This window comes from Bison bison, unplaced genomic scaffold (genome assembly GCF_000754665.1).
Source record: "Bison bison bison isolate TAMUID 2011002044 unplaced genomic scaffold, Bison_UMD1.0 scf7180017864218, whole genome shotgun sequence".
NCBI lineage: Eukaryota > Metazoa > Chordata > Mammalia > Artiodactyla > Bovidae > Bison > Bison bison.
Genome location: NW_011494790.1, coordinates 3,654,441 through 3,672,311, shown reverse-complemented (window position 1 = coordinate 3,672,311; position 17,871 = coordinate 3,654,441). Strand labels below are relative to the sequence as shown.

At 39.6% G+C, this 17,871-nt stretch overlaps 2 protein-coding genes across 4 annotated transcripts in view; one reads left to right on the top strand and one right to left on the bottom strand.

The window, feature by feature from the left end:
- The window catches only part of CWC27 (CWC27 spliceosome-associated protein homolog (S. cerevisiae)), a 266,077-nt gene extending 263,927 nt beyond the window's left edge, over positions 1-2,150 (bottom strand). For all 3 annotated transcript variants that reach the window (XM_010845518.1, XM_010845516.1, XM_010845517.1), the window contains exon 1: positions 1,720-2,150. In XM_010845518.1, coding sequence (XP_010843820.1) covers positions 1,720-1,761 — 42 coding nt within the window. In that variant the 5' untranslated portion in view covers positions 1,762-2,150. The remainder of the gene's footprint in view (positions 1-1,719) is intronic.
- Positions 2,151-2,221: 71 nt separating this feature from the next.
- SREK1IP1 (SREK1-interacting protein 1) overlaps positions 2,222-17,871 on the top strand; it is a 41,535-nt gene continuing 25,885 nt past the window's right edge. Inside the window, exons 1-2 of the mRNA XM_010845514.1 lie at positions 2,222-2,404; positions 11,649-11,696. Coding sequence (XP_010843816.1) covers positions 2,392-2,404; positions 11,649-11,696 — 61 coding nt within the window. The 5' untranslated portion in view covers positions 2,222-2,391. The remainder of the gene's footprint in view (positions 2,405-11,648; positions 11,697-17,871) is intronic.

Here is a 17,871-nt window from a genome sequence, read left to right as displayed (position 1 = left end):
GACTTTTGAGAGTCCCTTGGACTGCAAGGAGATCCAACCAGTCCATTCTGAAGATCAGTCCTGGGTGTTCTTTGGAAGGAATGATGCTAAAGCTGAAACTTCAGTACTTTGGCCACCTCACGTGAAGAGTTGACTCATTGGAAAAGACTCTGATGCTGGGAGGGATTGGGGGCAGGAGGAGAAGGGGATGACAGAGGATGAGATGGCTGGATGGCATCACCGACTCGATGGATGTGAGTTTGAGTGAACTCCGGGAGTTGGTGATGGACAGGGAGGCCTGGCGTGCTGCGATTCATGGGGTGGCAAAGAGTCAGACACGACTGAGCGACTGAACTGAACTGAACTGAACTCTATCATGTATCAGTGGCTTTTTCTTAATGCTTACAAGTAAGACAATACTGTGATAATGTTTCTTAAGAATAAAACATATGGGTTAATATAAAATGTAGATTAAATCATCATAATACATGGACATTTCATTTTCAGTAGATAAGGAAATTTCTGTCAAGGGGTACTTTCTAAGTTGACACTACTCTTTGTAGAGAGAAATTTTGTCCCATTTATTTGGAATATCTCTGAATCCTTTTAGTACAGACCACTAAACAAACATTCATTGAGCAAACTTACTATATCTGCTTTAAATTCTTTCCAGGCCAAAATTATTTTCTTTTAATTTTTAATTGGAGGATAACTGCCTTACAATATTGTGTTGGCTTCTGCCATACATCAACATGAATCAATCATGGGTATACAGGTGTGCCCTCCCTCTTGAACTTCCCACCTTCCACCACTTCCCACCCCTCTAGGTTGTCACATAGCACTGGTCTGAGTTCTCCACGCAAAATTCTTGCCAAGCTGTCTATGGTACAGGATTTTGAAGCTTCAATTCGTTTTATGCTATAAAAAGTCCCAAACTGGTTTTGAAGGAAAACTTGGGCTATGCCTGATATTCTTTCTCAGTCCAATTCTGTTCAGAAGGACAATGTTTAACACAGTTTGCATACACTAATTTGCATGACTATTTCATCAATGTGTATTTCACTCAACTTAAGCTGTGATAATAGGGACAATGCTGGCTTTTCTTTTCACTCCCCAGTTTCGCTGACAAAGCCCAGGTCAAAAGATAGTTCGTCCACGAAGACTTTCTCTACTTTCCCAGTTGCTAACTTCTCAGTAATATGATAGCAAATGCTCCTCTGTCCATTAGAACGCCTCCCAAACATAGCATAGGGTTTTTCTTTACCTGCCTGTCTCTAGAACTAAAACCATTAGCTCTTCTAGGGCAGCAACAGGTTTTATCCACCTATCTTTGTATTCCCCGCACCTGGTGCCTAGTTGGCATTCAATCAATAAAGAACTGTAGAACAAATGGAGAAATAGCGATCTCCAAGTTTAGCAAAAGAATGTCAATTTTTAAAACATACTTGGCTTTTTACCTACAACCCTAGAAAACGCATGCAGAGTTAGGCTGAAGCAAAACAAAAAACAGTAGGGCCAGGAGGTTGGTAGATGGAGAAATACTGTTGGTTGATGAAGAAATCTCCACTTGAGGACTTTTTCAATTATGTGCTGAGAAGTGTCAGCACATGGCTTTCAATGCAATCCTGCTCAGAGACAGAGGCAAAGTTTTTGTAATCTCTTCCAACCCTACAACCCCAGAATTCCTTTAATCAATGAGATATCGCTTTGGGGAGCCCAGGTACCCTAGGTGAGACTCACCTTCCCGTTCGTGGGAGGCTCCTGGATGTAAATGTTGCTCATTCCGGTCAGTACTCAGGACTCCGCTCCTAATGGGGATGAGAGTAAACCGCCGGTAACTAGAGCTGGCCACCTATCGGTACACTGTTCCTTAAATTGGGAAGTCGCGGAAAGCTACAGCCTGTCAATACCCCGCAAGACAGTAGCACCACACCAAACACTAGCTCTTCCCAAGCCTAGGTCCTCACGGACGCCGCCATGTTCCTCCCGGACCCGAGCACCGCTAATCCTGAAAAGGGGGATTCCAATGGCGTCCAGGGAATTGAGAAGAGACTATTAAACTCCTATAGATTAAGTTAACTTGTATTCCAATTTTAAAAACAACAGTTCGTAAGTCTTGGTGTTGTTTACTTCACTACACCCGTGTGCCCGTCTCATTCACCCCCTCGAAGCTGGCAGTAATGGTTCGCGCCGTGTGTGGTGTACAAAACGATTCCCCCGGAAACGGCATCAGCAGCCACTAGGTTCCGCAATCTCCAGGGGCTTTTAGGGCCTTCCGTTACTGTCAAACCCGGGTGCCGCGGCGCGGGTGGGAGAAAGACGGCCCCCTCGTTGGGTGTTGTCCTCGCGGCCAGCGGGAAGCGAGCGAACACTCAGAAGCCTAGGGGTTCTGCGACCCCTCTTACCAACGCCATGGCAATTCCAGGTAAAGACCAACCGCAGGGATTTGGGCGAGGGAGGGAGTAAGTAGGGTAGGTTAGTGTGCTCTGGGTAAGGAGTAGCGCCCAAGGGTGGAGGCGTTAAAATGATCAGGTTCGTTAGGTTTACAAGAAAAATTTTACAGTCCAAAAATAAACTATAAAGGAAAGAAAAGAAGAAAGAAACAACTTCCCCCGCAGCAGCCCAGCTCCCACTGCCCAAAATGGACTTACAGCGAAAGTATATATAGGGCGGAGTGGGGGAGGGGTGTTTGAGACAGACTCCTGTCTATAGGCCTAGGAGGCATTGGGCCCAGAAAAACTAACCTCAACTTTAGTATGGTTTGAAAATAAAATTTGAGGTGGCAACCCTTGGCAGACCCAAGTAGCCGAAGGCATTGTTTGCGCTGGAAGTGTCAGGGCTGAAATGAGCCTCTGGGGTTCCACTTCTTTCTCTTCCTCTTACCTGTAGTAGCTGTGTGGTCCTGAATTTTTGCCCTTCCGGGCCTGTTTCTGCAACTGTTAAAAAAAAAAAAAAAAACAAGGAGATGTGTTGATTTATATCTGTGGTTCCTTCCAGTTCTCCTTGCAGGAGCTATTTTCAGAAATATACACCACCACCACCCCTCCCCCCACTCAAACATGCAACTTGGAGATTCACTGTATTTAGAAAAGACTCAGAATTGCAGTGGTTCAGAAGCCCTAACTTTGTTTTAAGCTCCCCTCCTCAGTATTATTTGACCACGTTTGTTCTGTGGCAGCCTTTGCTGAACTGTGTTTTGCACATAGCTGTTATGCATGGGAAGCTTGTGCTGTTCTACCAACTGCAGTTTTGGGAGGATCACACTGGGCACTGTTGTCAGTTCAGTCATGTCCGACTCTTTGCGACCCCATAGACTGCAGCATGCAGGCTTCCTGTCCATCACCAACTCTGGGAACTTGCTCAAACTCATGTCCATCGAGTTGGTGATGCCATCCAACCATCTCATCCTCTGTCATCCCCTTCTCCTGCCTTCAATCTTTCCCAGCATCAGGGTCTTTTCCAATGAGTCAGTTCTTCACATCAGGTGCCCAGAGTATTGGAGCTTCAGCATCAGTGTCATTCCTTCCAATGAATACTCAAGATTGATTTCTTTTAGGATTGATTGGTTTGATCTCCTTGCAGTCCAAGGGACACTCTATAGAGTCTTCTGCAACACCACAGTTCAAAAGCCTCAATTCTTCGGCGCTCAGCTTTCCTTATAGCCCAACTCTCAAATCCATACATGATTACTGGAAAAACCATAGCTTTGACTAGATGGACCTTTGTTGACAAAGTAATGTCTCTGCTTTTTAATATGCTGTCTAGGTTGGTCATAGCTTTTCTTCCAAGGAGCAAGCGTCTTTTAACTTCATGGCTGCAGTCACCATCTGCAGTGATTTTGGAGCCCAAGAAAAGAAAGTCTGTCACTGTTTCCATTGTTTCCCCATCAATTTGCCAGGAAGTGATGGGACCGGATGCCATGATCTTCTTTTTTTGAATGTTGAGTTTTAAGCCAGCTTTTTCACTCTCCTCTTTCACTGTCATCAAGAGGCTATTTAGTTCTTTGCTTTCTGCCATAAGGGTGGTGTCATCTGCATATCTGAGATTATTGATATTTCTCCTGGCAGTCCTGATTCCAGCTTGCACTTCATCCAGCACCATTTTGCATAATGTACTCTGCACATAAGTTAAATAAGCAGGGTGACAATATACAACCTTAACGCACTTCTTTCCCAATTTTGAACCAGTCTGTTCCATGTCTGGCTCTAAGTGTTGCTTCTTGAAACGTACCGGTTTCTCAGGAGGCAAGTAAGGTGGTCTCATAGTCCCATCTCTTAAAGAATTTTCCACAGTTTGTTGAGATCCACACAGTCAAAGGCTTTAGCATAGTCAATAAAGCAGAAGTAGATATTTTTCTGGAACTCTCTTGCTTTTTCTCTGATCCAGTGGATGTTGGCAGTTTGATCTCTGGTTCCTCTGCCTTTTCTAAATCCAACTTGACCATCTGGAATTTCTCAGTTCATGCACATTGAACCCTGGCTTGGAGAATATTGAGCATTACTTTGCTAGCATGTGAGACCCGTGTAATTGTGTGGTAGTTCGAACATACTTTGGCATTGCCTTTTTTGCAGATTGGAATGAAAACTGACCTTTTACAGTCCTGTGGCCACTGCTGAATTTTCCAAATTTGCTGGCATATTGAGTGCAACACTTTAACAGCATAATTTTTTAGGATTTGAAATAGTTCAACTGGAATTCCATCACCTCCACTAGGTTTGTTTGTAGTGATGCTTCATAAGGCCCACTTGACTTTGCATTCCAGGATGTCTGGCTCTGAGTGATCACACCATCATGGTTATCTGGGTCATTGAGGTCATGTACAAGATGAAAGACACACTTATTCATAGACCTGACAATTTTTATTAAAGGCATATTGCATGCTAGGCTCTGTACTAGGCCCCGGGAATACAGTTGCCCTTCGCACAGGACTTACAATTTAGCAGTTAAAAGAAAGTACTAGAAAGTCAGACAGTGGTATGACAGGGAGCACACACAGCCTTGAGAAGCACATAGAAAGGGCATCTAATAGGAAACTGGAGAGTTCAGAAGGACTTTCCAGAGGATATGGCATTTAGGATGAGACCTGAAGAATTGTGAGAGGGGGAGTTATAGCCGGAGAGACCAGATATGCAAAGGAAGAGGAAATGTGTGAGAAGATGTGCCCTTTGGATGGAACTCAGAATACTAACAGAGAGAAGTGAGAAATTAACTGGAGACAGAACAGTAGCTAACATTTACTAAGCATTTGCTGCATGTCAGATGTGTCAGACGCTGTCTCAAGCATTGTATTTTCCTCTTATTTAACATTGGCACCCACACTGTGAGATAGGTATTACAATTTCCATTCTGCAGTTCAGAATGCTGAGGGACAGAGAAGTCAAGTGAGTAGTTGAGACAGCTAGGAAGTGATGGGTCAGTGCAGTTCCTCTGGACCCTGTGTGCTTATCCATTTTGCCATGTTTTATTATAATTACAAGGCAATTTCCCATTCATAGAGGATGTTTTAAGCCATGAGAAGGAGTTTGGATGTTTCCCTCAGGACCACAGGAAAAGATTTAAGGATTTTTAAACGTACTCACGTTTTGGAAAGTGCATCATGGCTGCACAGTAGATTAGAGGAGAGCTAGTTTGGAGGCAGAGTCACCAGTTCAGAGTAACTCTGGTAAGTTATGATGATGCCTCACCAGATGGTCTCAGTAAAAAAGACAAGAAGTAGATAGATTAGAGATATATTTCTGGTGGTAAAATCACTGATTGATTCATGGTAGGTGAGTAAGATTGTAAATGAGATACACCTGAGTTTCACCGATAGGCAGTTGGGTGGGGCTATTTCAGGCAACACCTGAGAACAGTTTTTAGCGAGATGATGCGTTCAGTTGGGTCTTGTGTTGAGATGTAGTCATGGAATGGAAATATCTAATATGCACTAAGAGAGAAAATCTGTATCTTAGGAAGGAAAACAGAATCAAAGAACAATTTGGTGTCATCCACACACTTATAATAGGCCAGGGGAATGGAAGTCTTTGCCCAGGTGGAATGTGTAGAGTGTGAAGGGAAGGTCTGTGGGTGGAGCTTGGAGAATATCAATGTGTAAGGGGCCAGCGGAGAAAGTCCAGTCTTCACAGTAGATTGCCTCGGCATCCTGATAAGCTGAGTCAGCCCTGGTGGCCTTTGCCACACACAGCTGCATCCTGAGTTGACCTGCTGCCACGGCTGGTTTCATTATTTGAGCAAGTGTTTTGAGCACCACTGTGGTATAGGCACAGTGGGGGACACAGTGTCACAGCCTGGTCTTCATAAAACTTAGGTCAAGTAATGAAATGTAATGCACTGCTTAAGAAAGAGGACAAAAGTGATTTAAAAAAAAAAATCCTTATTGAAGTTCCCTTAAACTTAGACCAGAGTTATAGATATGTTAACCTTCTTTCAATTCAAAATAATACTTCAAAATGTAATCATCTTAAATTGTACCATTAAGTTAGATGGTAAGACATAGATAAACTGTTTAAACCCAGGAAAAAATTGAAATAATAAGCACGACAGCACTGTGAAAGCACAATGCAAGTGCCATTAGAAAATACAGAAAATGTGAAGGTAATTTCTTGGATGATTGATCCAGATAGTGTATTACACAAAAGTAGGGCTCCAACGATTCTGATCATCAAAAAGGACAAGAATGCTCTTTTATTTTTAGGTATAATGCTCATACAGATGTTGTTGTTCAGTCGCTTAATCGTGTCTGACTCTTTGCGACCCCATGGACTGCAGCACACCAGACTTCCCTGTCCTTCACTGTCTCCTGGAGTTTGCTCAGATTCCTGTCCATTGAGTCAGTGATGCCATCAAACCATCTCATCCTCTGCTGCCCTCTTCTACAGCATGGCGTTTTTTGGGTGGTCCTGCTAGTGATTATTACAAAGTATGACTATAAAGTATCAAGGTTAGTTTCCACAAATGATAATCAGCCTCACCTATTTTATGGTCACCTGCTTCAGCTGCTTTTCCATAGCAGTGTGTGTAACCATTCTGTAGGTGACACAATGAAATGTATACTTTGTTACTTAGTGAAATTATGGACTCAGAATTGTTATTAAGGAAAGGACATTGTAACACAATGAAACTCAGTGAAGTTGTGGTTTAGTTCCTAAATCTTGTCCAACTCTTGTGACCCCAGGTTCCTCTGTCTGTGGGATTTCTCAGGCTAGAATACTGGAGTGGCCTGCCATTTCTTCCTCCAGGGGATCTTCCCATCCCAGGGATTGAACCCACGTCTCCTGCGCTGCAGGCAGCTTCTTTACCGCTGAGCCACCAGGGAAGCCACTAGTGAAGTTTGTTTTCTTTTGAAACTGCTTTTATCATTCACATTCTTACATTCATGTTAATAATTAACCATTCCCAGTGAAGAGTTACCTGGCAAAAGTGGCAATGTATGTTATTGATGTAGGTAGCGGGAAAACTTTTCTACACCTTGAAGTTCATATGTACGTAAAAATTTTGAATATTTCCATCGCCTCGGGAAGTTTCCTTGTGTCTCTGTCATTTCCCCCTACCCAGCAATCATTGTTTTGTTTTCTTTTGTCCTTTAATTTCTTTTCTTCTAGAGCATATCATGTTTCAGATAGGCTAACGACAATAGTTTCATAGCTGCCAATTGGGAGCTGTAGAAATTACCAATTCCCAACTGATGAAGTATTTTCTTAAGTTTATAACCTCAAAGCAGCAAAAATTTGTTGAGAAGCTCCTAGCCACTCTACACCATGCTAGGCACTAAGTTGTATACAAAATGTAGCATGGCCCAAATCTGGAGAATCTGGCCTTTTTTGCTCCTGTAAGTTCCCTGGGAGGGGAAGGACTCCTTACCACTCAACCTTAGCAGAATTCTAGATTCAGAGGAAACCTGTTAACATATAATAATGCAAGATATAAAGACCTCTACAATTTGCTCCTAAAATCTTCAGTTAATGAAATTTTATTGAAAATCTGCAATATAGCTTCTCTGAAGAATTTGCAAGTGCAATCATTGCCTTTTGTCTACGAATACTTGCATGACAGCAGCCCTTCTTACTGTTGGGTTTGGTTTGTTTGAGGGAGGTTTCTTGGTTTGGTTTTTGAGAAAGCAACTCATTCACATGTTTTAAATTTTAGAGATATAAAAGGTCTGTAGTGACATGTCTCTCACCCTTTCCCCCCTGGAGCCAGGACTGCTTTCTTCAGGTAACCAATGTATATCCTTGCAGAGACATTTTTTACATGTCTGTATCTATTGATGTAATGTATATAAAATGTATATTATGTATAACTGTGCAGGGGTTTTCCTTCCTTTTATACAAATGGCAATGTACCGTAAGCACTATTCTATAGTTTACTTTTTTCTTTCAGAGATTATTGCATATCGTTAAGTAAACAACATCCTTATTCTTTTATACCAAAATTGATGACTAGGTTACTTCCACTGTCTTACTATTACAAATATGCTGCAGTGAATAACTTTGTACATAAACCTGTATGCATTTGTGCAGGTAAATTGAGGATTAATTCCCAGATATGGATGTGCTGTATCAAAGGAGTATGTACTTCAGTGGTTCTGATAGATTTTGTCTGCTTACTTTCCATAGAGAGGGTACTGATGTATACTTGTACCAGCGATACACATATGTATATTCCCCGCCACACTGTCTTCAACCTTATCAATTTCTGCTGTTCAGATAAGTGAAAATGGAATCCCAGGATAGATTTTAATGTACATTTCATTTATCATGAATAAGGCTGAGCATCTGTCCATATGTTTCAGAGTTGTCTTTATTTCCTTTTCAGTGAACATTCTGTTCAGTTCCTTTGCCCATTTTTTCCCTGGTGGCTATTGGTCTTAATGATCTGGTGGGTTAGAGTAGGGATAACTGCCCTTTGTTGGTACTAGGAATTGCAAATATCTTTTCCCATTTTTTTTAATGTGTATTTTGAGTTTGCTTTTGGTAGTCTTCACCATTCAGATTTTGTTATGTAGCCAGATTTCTGAGTTTTTATTTGATGGCTTTTGGATTGTAGGTCATGATTATTTAATGGCTTTTGGATTGTTGAAACATTTTGAGGGAAGCAGGGTTTATTATTCTCAAAATTTGAAGAGGAGTGGAACAGAGAACAGCATGGGAACCTAAGTGGGGAAATGGAAAACTTGTCAGAGTCAGGGCCTCCCTTACAATCCTGCTGTTCAGTTTGACACAGATCTCGAGTACTGGTATATCAACAGAATTCTTGATCCAGACAGCAGAAATTGACTTGTTAATTTAGGTAGAAAAGGGAAGATAGGTTCTAGGTAGAAGGTTCAAGAAAGATAGGTTCCCAGAAGATAGGTTCAAGGTTCCAGGTAGAAGCATTTAGTTGGCCAGATAGTCACGAAAATTATAGACAAATGAAGCTTGAAATCTTAATTTAACCAAAGGCTGATGAGGAAATAGCTGATGTGAAATTATTTAGAGTTCTTATTATACTTCCCTTTTGTGTAAAAATTACAACCTTATTAAAGAAGATGAACTGCTCTGAAAAAGTTTCATATTTTATTCATTCTAAAAATATGAGATACTTGAATAATGAGTTTTATCAACGTCTTTCATCAAAGATGAGTTAATTTCTAATACGTGCTGAGATGAGATGACTTCAAATCTGTCCATTACAACGTCTTGAGTTTGCTGTAAGACAGATAACGGGGCATTTAGTACAGTTTTATTCAGTGTTATTCAGTGTCTATGGTTTCTATGGTAACAAACTTGACATTGACCTGGATTCTCTGAGCCTTTTTTTCAACATGCAGTTATTTCATAACAGAGAACCTGATTTTATTATTAACCCAATTTCATTTCACAATTCTGCTACAGTGCAGCATATGTGTTTTTACACTCTGCAATAAAACCCACAGGTTTAAGGGGAGAAGAATGAGGTTGGGGCACCACACTCAAAAACTTCATCACTGATACATAAAAAATCATAGGAACCTATCTGCACATGTTAATTGGCTAAAAGATACATAAATATTGAAATAAGTAGGGCATTATACCTTTTAAAAGACCTGAAGTTTGCTGTGGAAGTGGAATTCAGAAGAATTGCAGCTTTTGAGTTCTAAAGTAATGGTAGGAAGGTGATAATACAAAACCAGATAGGTATGGATGCTGCTCTCAGCACACGTTGGGTGAACTGAGGTCACTAGAAATGTTTTGAGATGTGCCCATGTGTGTTTTGAGGCTCCAATCAACTGGATGCAGTTTTTTGTATTCATCTAGTCTATTTCATAGACACATTGCACTCCAATTGTTCCTTCTTAGGTGCACTGGAACAAATTTATGTCTCTAAAATCAAGCATTGTAATAGAACTGACTGTATTTTTATTTGAACAACTCAGTAATGTGTATTTTAGCTGGAAATTAATATTTGACTTTATAATATTAAATAAATGGTTTGAAAATGATCTTTCTTTTAAAATTAGGTATATTATATTGCACTATGTACCTTATTAAATTGGGATATCTCCATTTGAAGGATTTGGAAGTGAAACACCCTTCATTAAGGAAATAGAGTAATACTGTACTGGCCCTTTGATTGATTGATGGGAGCCCTTACTGGAGGTTAACATCAGTTTGAAGTACATATACACACAGTGAAATATTATTCAGTCATAAAAAGGGATGCTACTCTGGTTTGTGCTACAGTATGGATGAACCATGAAAACTTAATGCTAGATACAATAAGCCAAGCATGAAAGGATAAATATTGTATGATTCCACTTATATAAGATACCTAAAATAGGCAAATGCATAGAGACAGAAAGTAGAACAGAGATTACCAGGGGCTAAAGAGGGAGGGGGATGGACTGTATTGTTTACTGGCTACAGTTACTGTTTGAGATGATAAGAATGAAGTTTTGAAAGTCATATAGTGGTGATGGTTGCATAACATTGTAAATGTATTTAACACCACTGAATTGTACACTTTGAAATGGTTAAGATGATAAATTTTTATATGTATTTTATCACAATAAAAATGTTACTTCATCTGATATTTGTATCTTCAACATTACTTGTGGGTACCACTAATTATACAGAGATATTGTAAATACTTATAAACATTGGTCAGACTGAGTATGTAACTAGTTTCCTGTCTCTTGTCAAAATTTGAGTGCCGATTTGAGATGTTTCTTCTAATACCTAGCAATTAAAGTATCTTTCTAAAATTTCACCATTTCCTTTAAGAAAGTTAGAATTTCTTTTTCTTTTAAGGGTAAGCAGAAAAACATTTGTTAACCTGAATGTTTACATATCTATCTAGTCAATTACTTTGTATTTGAGGGATAGGCCAAAGTACCCTGGAATTTCTTTTGCAGTGTTAGAGAATCCTTGAAATGTTGAAACTCTTGACTATCATACTGCATTTCTGTTGTGTTAGAGAAAAATATCTTCTGTTAAGTATTTGTCAAGGAAATAATTTGAGTGAATTAGCTTTTCCAGTTATTTCTAATAATTATAATAATTGAGCAGTACTCTAAGCTAGGTCGGGGGGATTTGGGTTTTTTTTAAGAAATAAATTTTATTGCAGGTGGTTTTCTCAGCTTTTCCATGTGATGAAATGTTTGTTTTTACTTATCTATATGTCTTCTAAAATGTTATCTAATTGTATTTCAGGTTGCAACAAGGACAGTGTCCGAGCAGGCTGTAAAAAATGTGGCTACCGTAAGTGCATTAAAGAATAGCATTTTGTGCAGTGAATCATTGCTTCTTTGGACCATGTGATTCAGCATCCTAATTTCAGGGCCTTGGGCATAGTCCTTTAGCTCTGTTATTTGGATCAGTTTTGCAGAAAATTCAGAAATCCCTCTGTACTAAATACACACTTCTATTCCCTGCCATGGACCCAGTGACAGGTGGCTATGTATCTGGTGACTAGCAAAGATGTTATGAAGTACAAGTGGAGTAGATTTAGGAGCTTGGAGAAAATCTATCCCAGAAAAAACTATATAGATACTTAACCTTTTATTCCTTATCCCTGCAGATACTAGGTGAAGAGGTGATCAGTGGAAACTGTTTATGAAAGGTTTTCCTGTTGATTGAATTAACTCTTTACAAAGGTAAATTTGGTCTGGTGAAACCTTGATTTAAACAGCTCCATTATGATTAATGAAATGGAGTGGAAAAGTAAACTTCAGCATGTGCAATTATGCAATCTAAATTTGTACTTACGTACTGTAAACAAATATCATTTCTCTACATAAATGTGACAATTCCTAAAGCCTTGATAACAGCTCTCACAGTGGCATTACACTGTTTTCTAAGTTGTTTGGAGAAAATGCAAATGAACCTGGATTGTTGTTGATACTCTAGTTCATAGCAGAGTTATTTTATAACGGAATAAAGGTGTTCTTGTATGGGAAAAAATTTTATTTTTTAAATCATGTAATAAGAGAATACTTGGGGTATGAATCTCCAAGAGAAGGGCTAAGAATAAAAGCATGCTGGGAGAACCAAGTCACATGCCTCTAAGCAACAACTGAAACCTGGCTCCGTTGAAGCTTGCGAACTAGCAAAAGTGGGCATGTAAGTATACATATCCTTCATATGAATAAAAACTCCTGAAGAATGTGTTTGCATGCAAGAAATGAGTACATTGACGTCTTTTCTGTTTTTTAAATTTGCTTATATTTATTTATACTTTATGTCTTTCATCATTGTTAATTTCATTTCTTTATTTAAGATTTAAGGTTAGGAGTGCATACGTAAGGAGTAAGCCCACAGTGAAAAGCAGAGAAGACATACCTGAGGGAGGCTAGTGGTTCTAGGGAGAGGGTAGAGGGGTCAGCTAGTGGTCTGTGGGGGAAGGGCACACAGAGGATTAGTCAAGGTTCTGGTAACAGTCTGTTCCCTAAAGTGAGAGGTACAGCTATTTACTTTATTAATTCTCTTTCAACTGTAAGTATTCATTTTATATACTCTTCTCTAGTCTTCTCTATGTGTGATGCACTTAAAATAAATCTTCTTTGAATGTTTACATTAAAATTAAATTTTTATTTAATTAATTCAATTCCATTTTATTTAATTTAATTTTATTTAATTATTCAATTAAATTTGAATTTTTACATTAAAATTAAGGAAGTTCTCTATATATAAATGCTATATTTACTTCAAAATCTAGAATGGATTTCCCAGTCTGTCTACTAATATCAGTTCGTCTACTTGGACCTCTTTTAACTTAAGACTTGTAGGATAGCTTAAAGTAAAGAGCTAGTCTGAGCCAGGTTCCAACAGTTTTAGTGGATGGGGGTGCTGTACAGCCGCAGAGGGCTGAATGGGAGTGTGTGTTAGTTGCTCAGTTGTATCCAATTCTTTGCGATCCCATGGAATGTAGCCTGCCAGGCTCCTCTGTCCATGGAATTGTCCAGGCAAGAATACAGGAGTTGGGTAGCCATTATCTTATCCAGATTCCTTCGACCTAGGAATCGAACCTGAGTCTCCCACATTGCAGGCAAATTCTTTATCATCTGAGCCACCAGGGAAGCCCAAAGGGGAGCCTAGGGGACTGCTACTTAGAAGCAGTGATAAGAAGTGGGGAGCATGCTAATAATACTGAGGTAAGCTGTAGAGAGGCATCTTCAGGGAAGAGCCAGCTATCCCTTTAAAAAGCGGTAGAGGGAGCATTCTGAGCACAGTTGGTCCACAAGGGATTGCGTGTTTCAGCAGCTGTCATAAAACGATTGGGGGATACAGGGGTGATGATTAGTTAAGTCAGAGGAACAGAAAGAGCAATGTATGGATGAGACTTCAGGAAAGTTACAGGAATACAGAGGCCTATACTTTTGGGTAGGAATAAAAATAATAGGGATGTGAAGTTTGGGGGGAATTAGCTGGGTTTAAGAATTCAGAAGTTTATAATGTAGCTCTTATGTTTTCAAAACTCAGGACCTAAGATAGAGACAGAGCTTGGTTAAATTCATTGCATTTCATTGCTAAAACAACCCTGTGAGGTAGGTAGATTTCATAGTCCCAAGAGGTGGCTAGGTGGTAAAGAATCTGCCTGCAAAGCAGGAGATGTAAGTTATATGCCCAGGTCAGAAAGATCCCCTGGAGAAGGAAATGGCAACCCGCTCCAGTGTTCTTGTCTGGAAAATCCCATGGACAGAGGAGCCGGGCAGGTCACAGTCCATGGGATCACAAAGTCAGACATGACTTAGTGATTGAGCACACACACACTTTTAGGATATTCAAAACCATTGGTCTGGCACCTAGGTATAGCTTTTACACAGCTGGCAATAACTAGCTGTGTGACTTTGGGCAAGTTACTTAACCACCCTGTGATTCAGTTGCCTGTCTGTAAAATGAGATTACAGTACTTATTTCCATAGACTTGTAAAGATGCAAGTTTTAGATCTATGCTTTGCCATAGTTGTTCTTTAAAAATCAAGAGGATTACTCTGTTGTTAAGTAGGAAGACTGGGAATTGAAATCTGGTTATTTGTAAGACTTTATACTATGCCATGGTATTTTTTCCCCCATTCAAAAAAATTGTGGTAAAACACATAAAACATAATTTGCCATTTTAATTCCTTTTAAGTGTACAATTCAGTGGCGCTAATTACATTCCCAGTATTGTACAACCATCACTCTCAGTTACAATGCTTGTTCATCACACCAAACAAAACCTCTATAAACATCAAGCACTATTTCCCCACTCCTCCCTTCTGCCAGACTCTGGTAACCTCTAATCTACTTTCTATTTCTATGAATTTGGTCATTCTATATATTTCATGTAAGTGGAATCATATATTTGTCCTTTTGTGTCTGGCTTATTTCACTCAGCCTAATGTTTTCAAAGTTTGTTCATGTTGTAGCAGATACCATAACTTCATTCCTCCTTATGACTGAATGATATTTCATTGTCTAGATATACCGCATTTTCTTAATTCATTTATCTATTGATAGACACTTGGGTTATTTTTACCTTTTGGCTATTGTGAATAATGAGCAGTGAATATTAAGGTGTACACATCTGTTTGAGTCCCTGCTTTCGATTCTCTGGGTATATAACTAGGAGTGGGACGCTGGGTCGTGTATGTTGAGCTTCTTGAGTTGCCAAACTGTTTTCCACAGCAGCTCCATCATTTTATATTCCCACCAGAAATATATCAATATAAGAGTTTCAGTTTCTCCACATTGTTGCCAATATTTATTTTCCTTTTTCCTATTATTTTTGAATTGTAGCCATCTCAGTAGATGTGATGTGGTAGCTCATGATTTTCATTTGCATTTCTCGAATGACTAATTATGTTCTGTATTTTTTCATGGTCTTATTGGCCATTTGTACGTCTTCTTTGGAGAAATGTCTATTCAGTTTCTTAGCCCATTTTTTATTGGAGTTGTCTTTTTGTTCTTGAGTTGTGGGAATTGTATATATACTAAATGCTAAACCCTATCAAATATATAATTTGCAAATCTTCTCTTCCATTCTGTAGGTTGTCTTTTCACTTTCATAATTTCTTTGCACAAATGTTTTAAAATTTGATAAAATCCAACTCACCAGTTTTATCTTTTGTTATTTTGCTGTTATTGTTTTACATGTAAGAATCCATTGCCAAATCCAAGTTAAAGAAGACTTACCCCATGCTTTCTTCTAAGACTTTTATGCTTTTAGTTCTTATATTGTAATGGTCTTTGATCCATTTTGAGTCAGTTTTTGCATATGACGTGAGGTGAGGAATTCAACATCATTATTTTGCATGTGGAAATCCTGTTCTCGTAGCACTGTCTGTTGAAGAGACTATTCTTTCCCCACTGAATATACCTAACAATTTTGTCAAAAAGCAATTGGCTATTTACGTGTGGGTTTATTTCTGGACTCCTGCATTGGTTTATGTGACTATCCTTATGACTATAGATCACCTTGTTTTGATTTCTATAGCTTTGTGGTAAGTTTTGAAATCAGGAAATATGAGTCTTCCACCTCTATTCTTTTTCAGATTTTTTGGCTATTCAAGGCCTCTGGTATTTTTTTATAAATTTAAGGGTCTGTTTTTCCATTACTGAATAAGCCCCATTACTTTTCGCAATCAGCTGGAACACGCACAAGCTGGAATCAAGATTGCCGGGAGAAATATCAATAACCTCAGATATGCAGATGACACCACCCTTATGGCAGAAAGTGAAGAAGAACTAAAAAGCCTCTTGATGAAAGTGAAAGAGGAGAGTGAAAAAGTTGGCTTAAAGCTCAACATTCAGAAAACGAAGATCATGGCATCCAGTCCCATCGCTTCATGGCAAATAGATGGGGAAAGAGTGGAAACAGTATCAGACTTTGTTTTTTTGGGCTCCAAAATCACTGCAGATGGTGATTGCAGCCATGAAGTTAAAAGACTCTTGCTCCTTGGAAGGAAAGTTATGACCAACCTAGATAGCATATTGAAAAGCAGAGACATTACTTTGCCAACAGAGGTCCATCTAGTCAAGGCTATGGTTTTTCCAGTGGTCATGTATGGATGCGAGAGTTGGACTGTGAAGAAAGCTGAGTGCCAAAGAATTGATGCTTTTGAAGTGTGTTGGAGAAGACTCTTGAGAGTCCCTTGGACTGCAAGGAGATCCAACCAGTCCATCCTAAAGGAGATCAGTCCTGGGTGTTCATTGGACGGACTGATGCAAAAGCTGAAACTCCAGTACTTTGGCGACCTCATGCGAAGAGTTGACTCATTGGAAAAGACCCTGATGCCGGAGGGATTGGGGGCAAGAAGAGAAGGGGACGACAGAGGATGAGATGGCTGGATGGTATCACCGACTCAATGGACTTGAGTTTGGGTAAACTCCGGGAGTTGGTGATGGACAGGGAAGCCTGGCATGCTGCAATTCATGGGGTCACAAAGAGTCAGACACAACTGAGCGACTGAACTGAACTGAGATGTTATAACTTTGAAATGTCTCTACATATCTGTGGTCAAAATTTATGTTTCTGATCATCTCTGATCGTCATCATTGTCTCCTGAGAGTCTATTTAGAAAAGAACTCATAAGAACTATATTTTGGAGTTAATTTCTTAAGTTTGTTCACTTATGTTCCCCAACTGGAAAAAAAAAAAAGGAAATTTTTTTTGTAGCTTCATAAGCAGTGTGTGAACAGTATGAAAAGACAAAATGATAGGATACTGAAAGAGAAACTCCCTAGGTCAGTAGGTGCCCAATATGCTACTGGAGATCAGTGGAGAAATAACTCCAGAAAGAATGAAGGGATGGAGCCAAAGCAAAAAGAATACCCAGCTGTGGATATGACTGGTGATAGAAGCAAGGTCTGATGCTGTAAAGAGCAATATTGCATATTGCAATATTGCATCCTGACCTGGAATGTCAGGTCCATGAATCAAGGCAAATTGGAAGTGGTCAAACAAGAGATGGCAAGAGTGAATGTCGACATTCTAGGAATCAGCGATCTGAAATGGACTGGAATGGGTGAATTTAACTCAGGTATATCTACTACTGCGGGCAGGAAACCCTCAGAAGAAAAGGAGTAGCCATGATGGTCGACAAAAGAGTCGGAAATGCAGTACTTGGATGCAATCTCAAAAACGACAGAATGATCTCTGTTCGTTTCCAAGGCAAACCATTCAGTATCACAGTAATCCAAATCTATGCCCCAACCAGTAACTCTGAAGAAGCTGAAGTTGAACGGTTCTATGAAGACCTACAAGACCTTTTAGAACTAACATCCAAAAAAAGATGTCCTTTTCATTATAGGGGACTGGAATGCAAAAGTAGGAAGTCAAACACCTGGAGTAACAGGGAAATTTGGTCTTGGAATACGGAATGAAGCAGGGTAAAGACGAATAGAGTTTTGCCAAGAAAATGCACTGGTCATAGCAAACACCCTCTTCCAACCT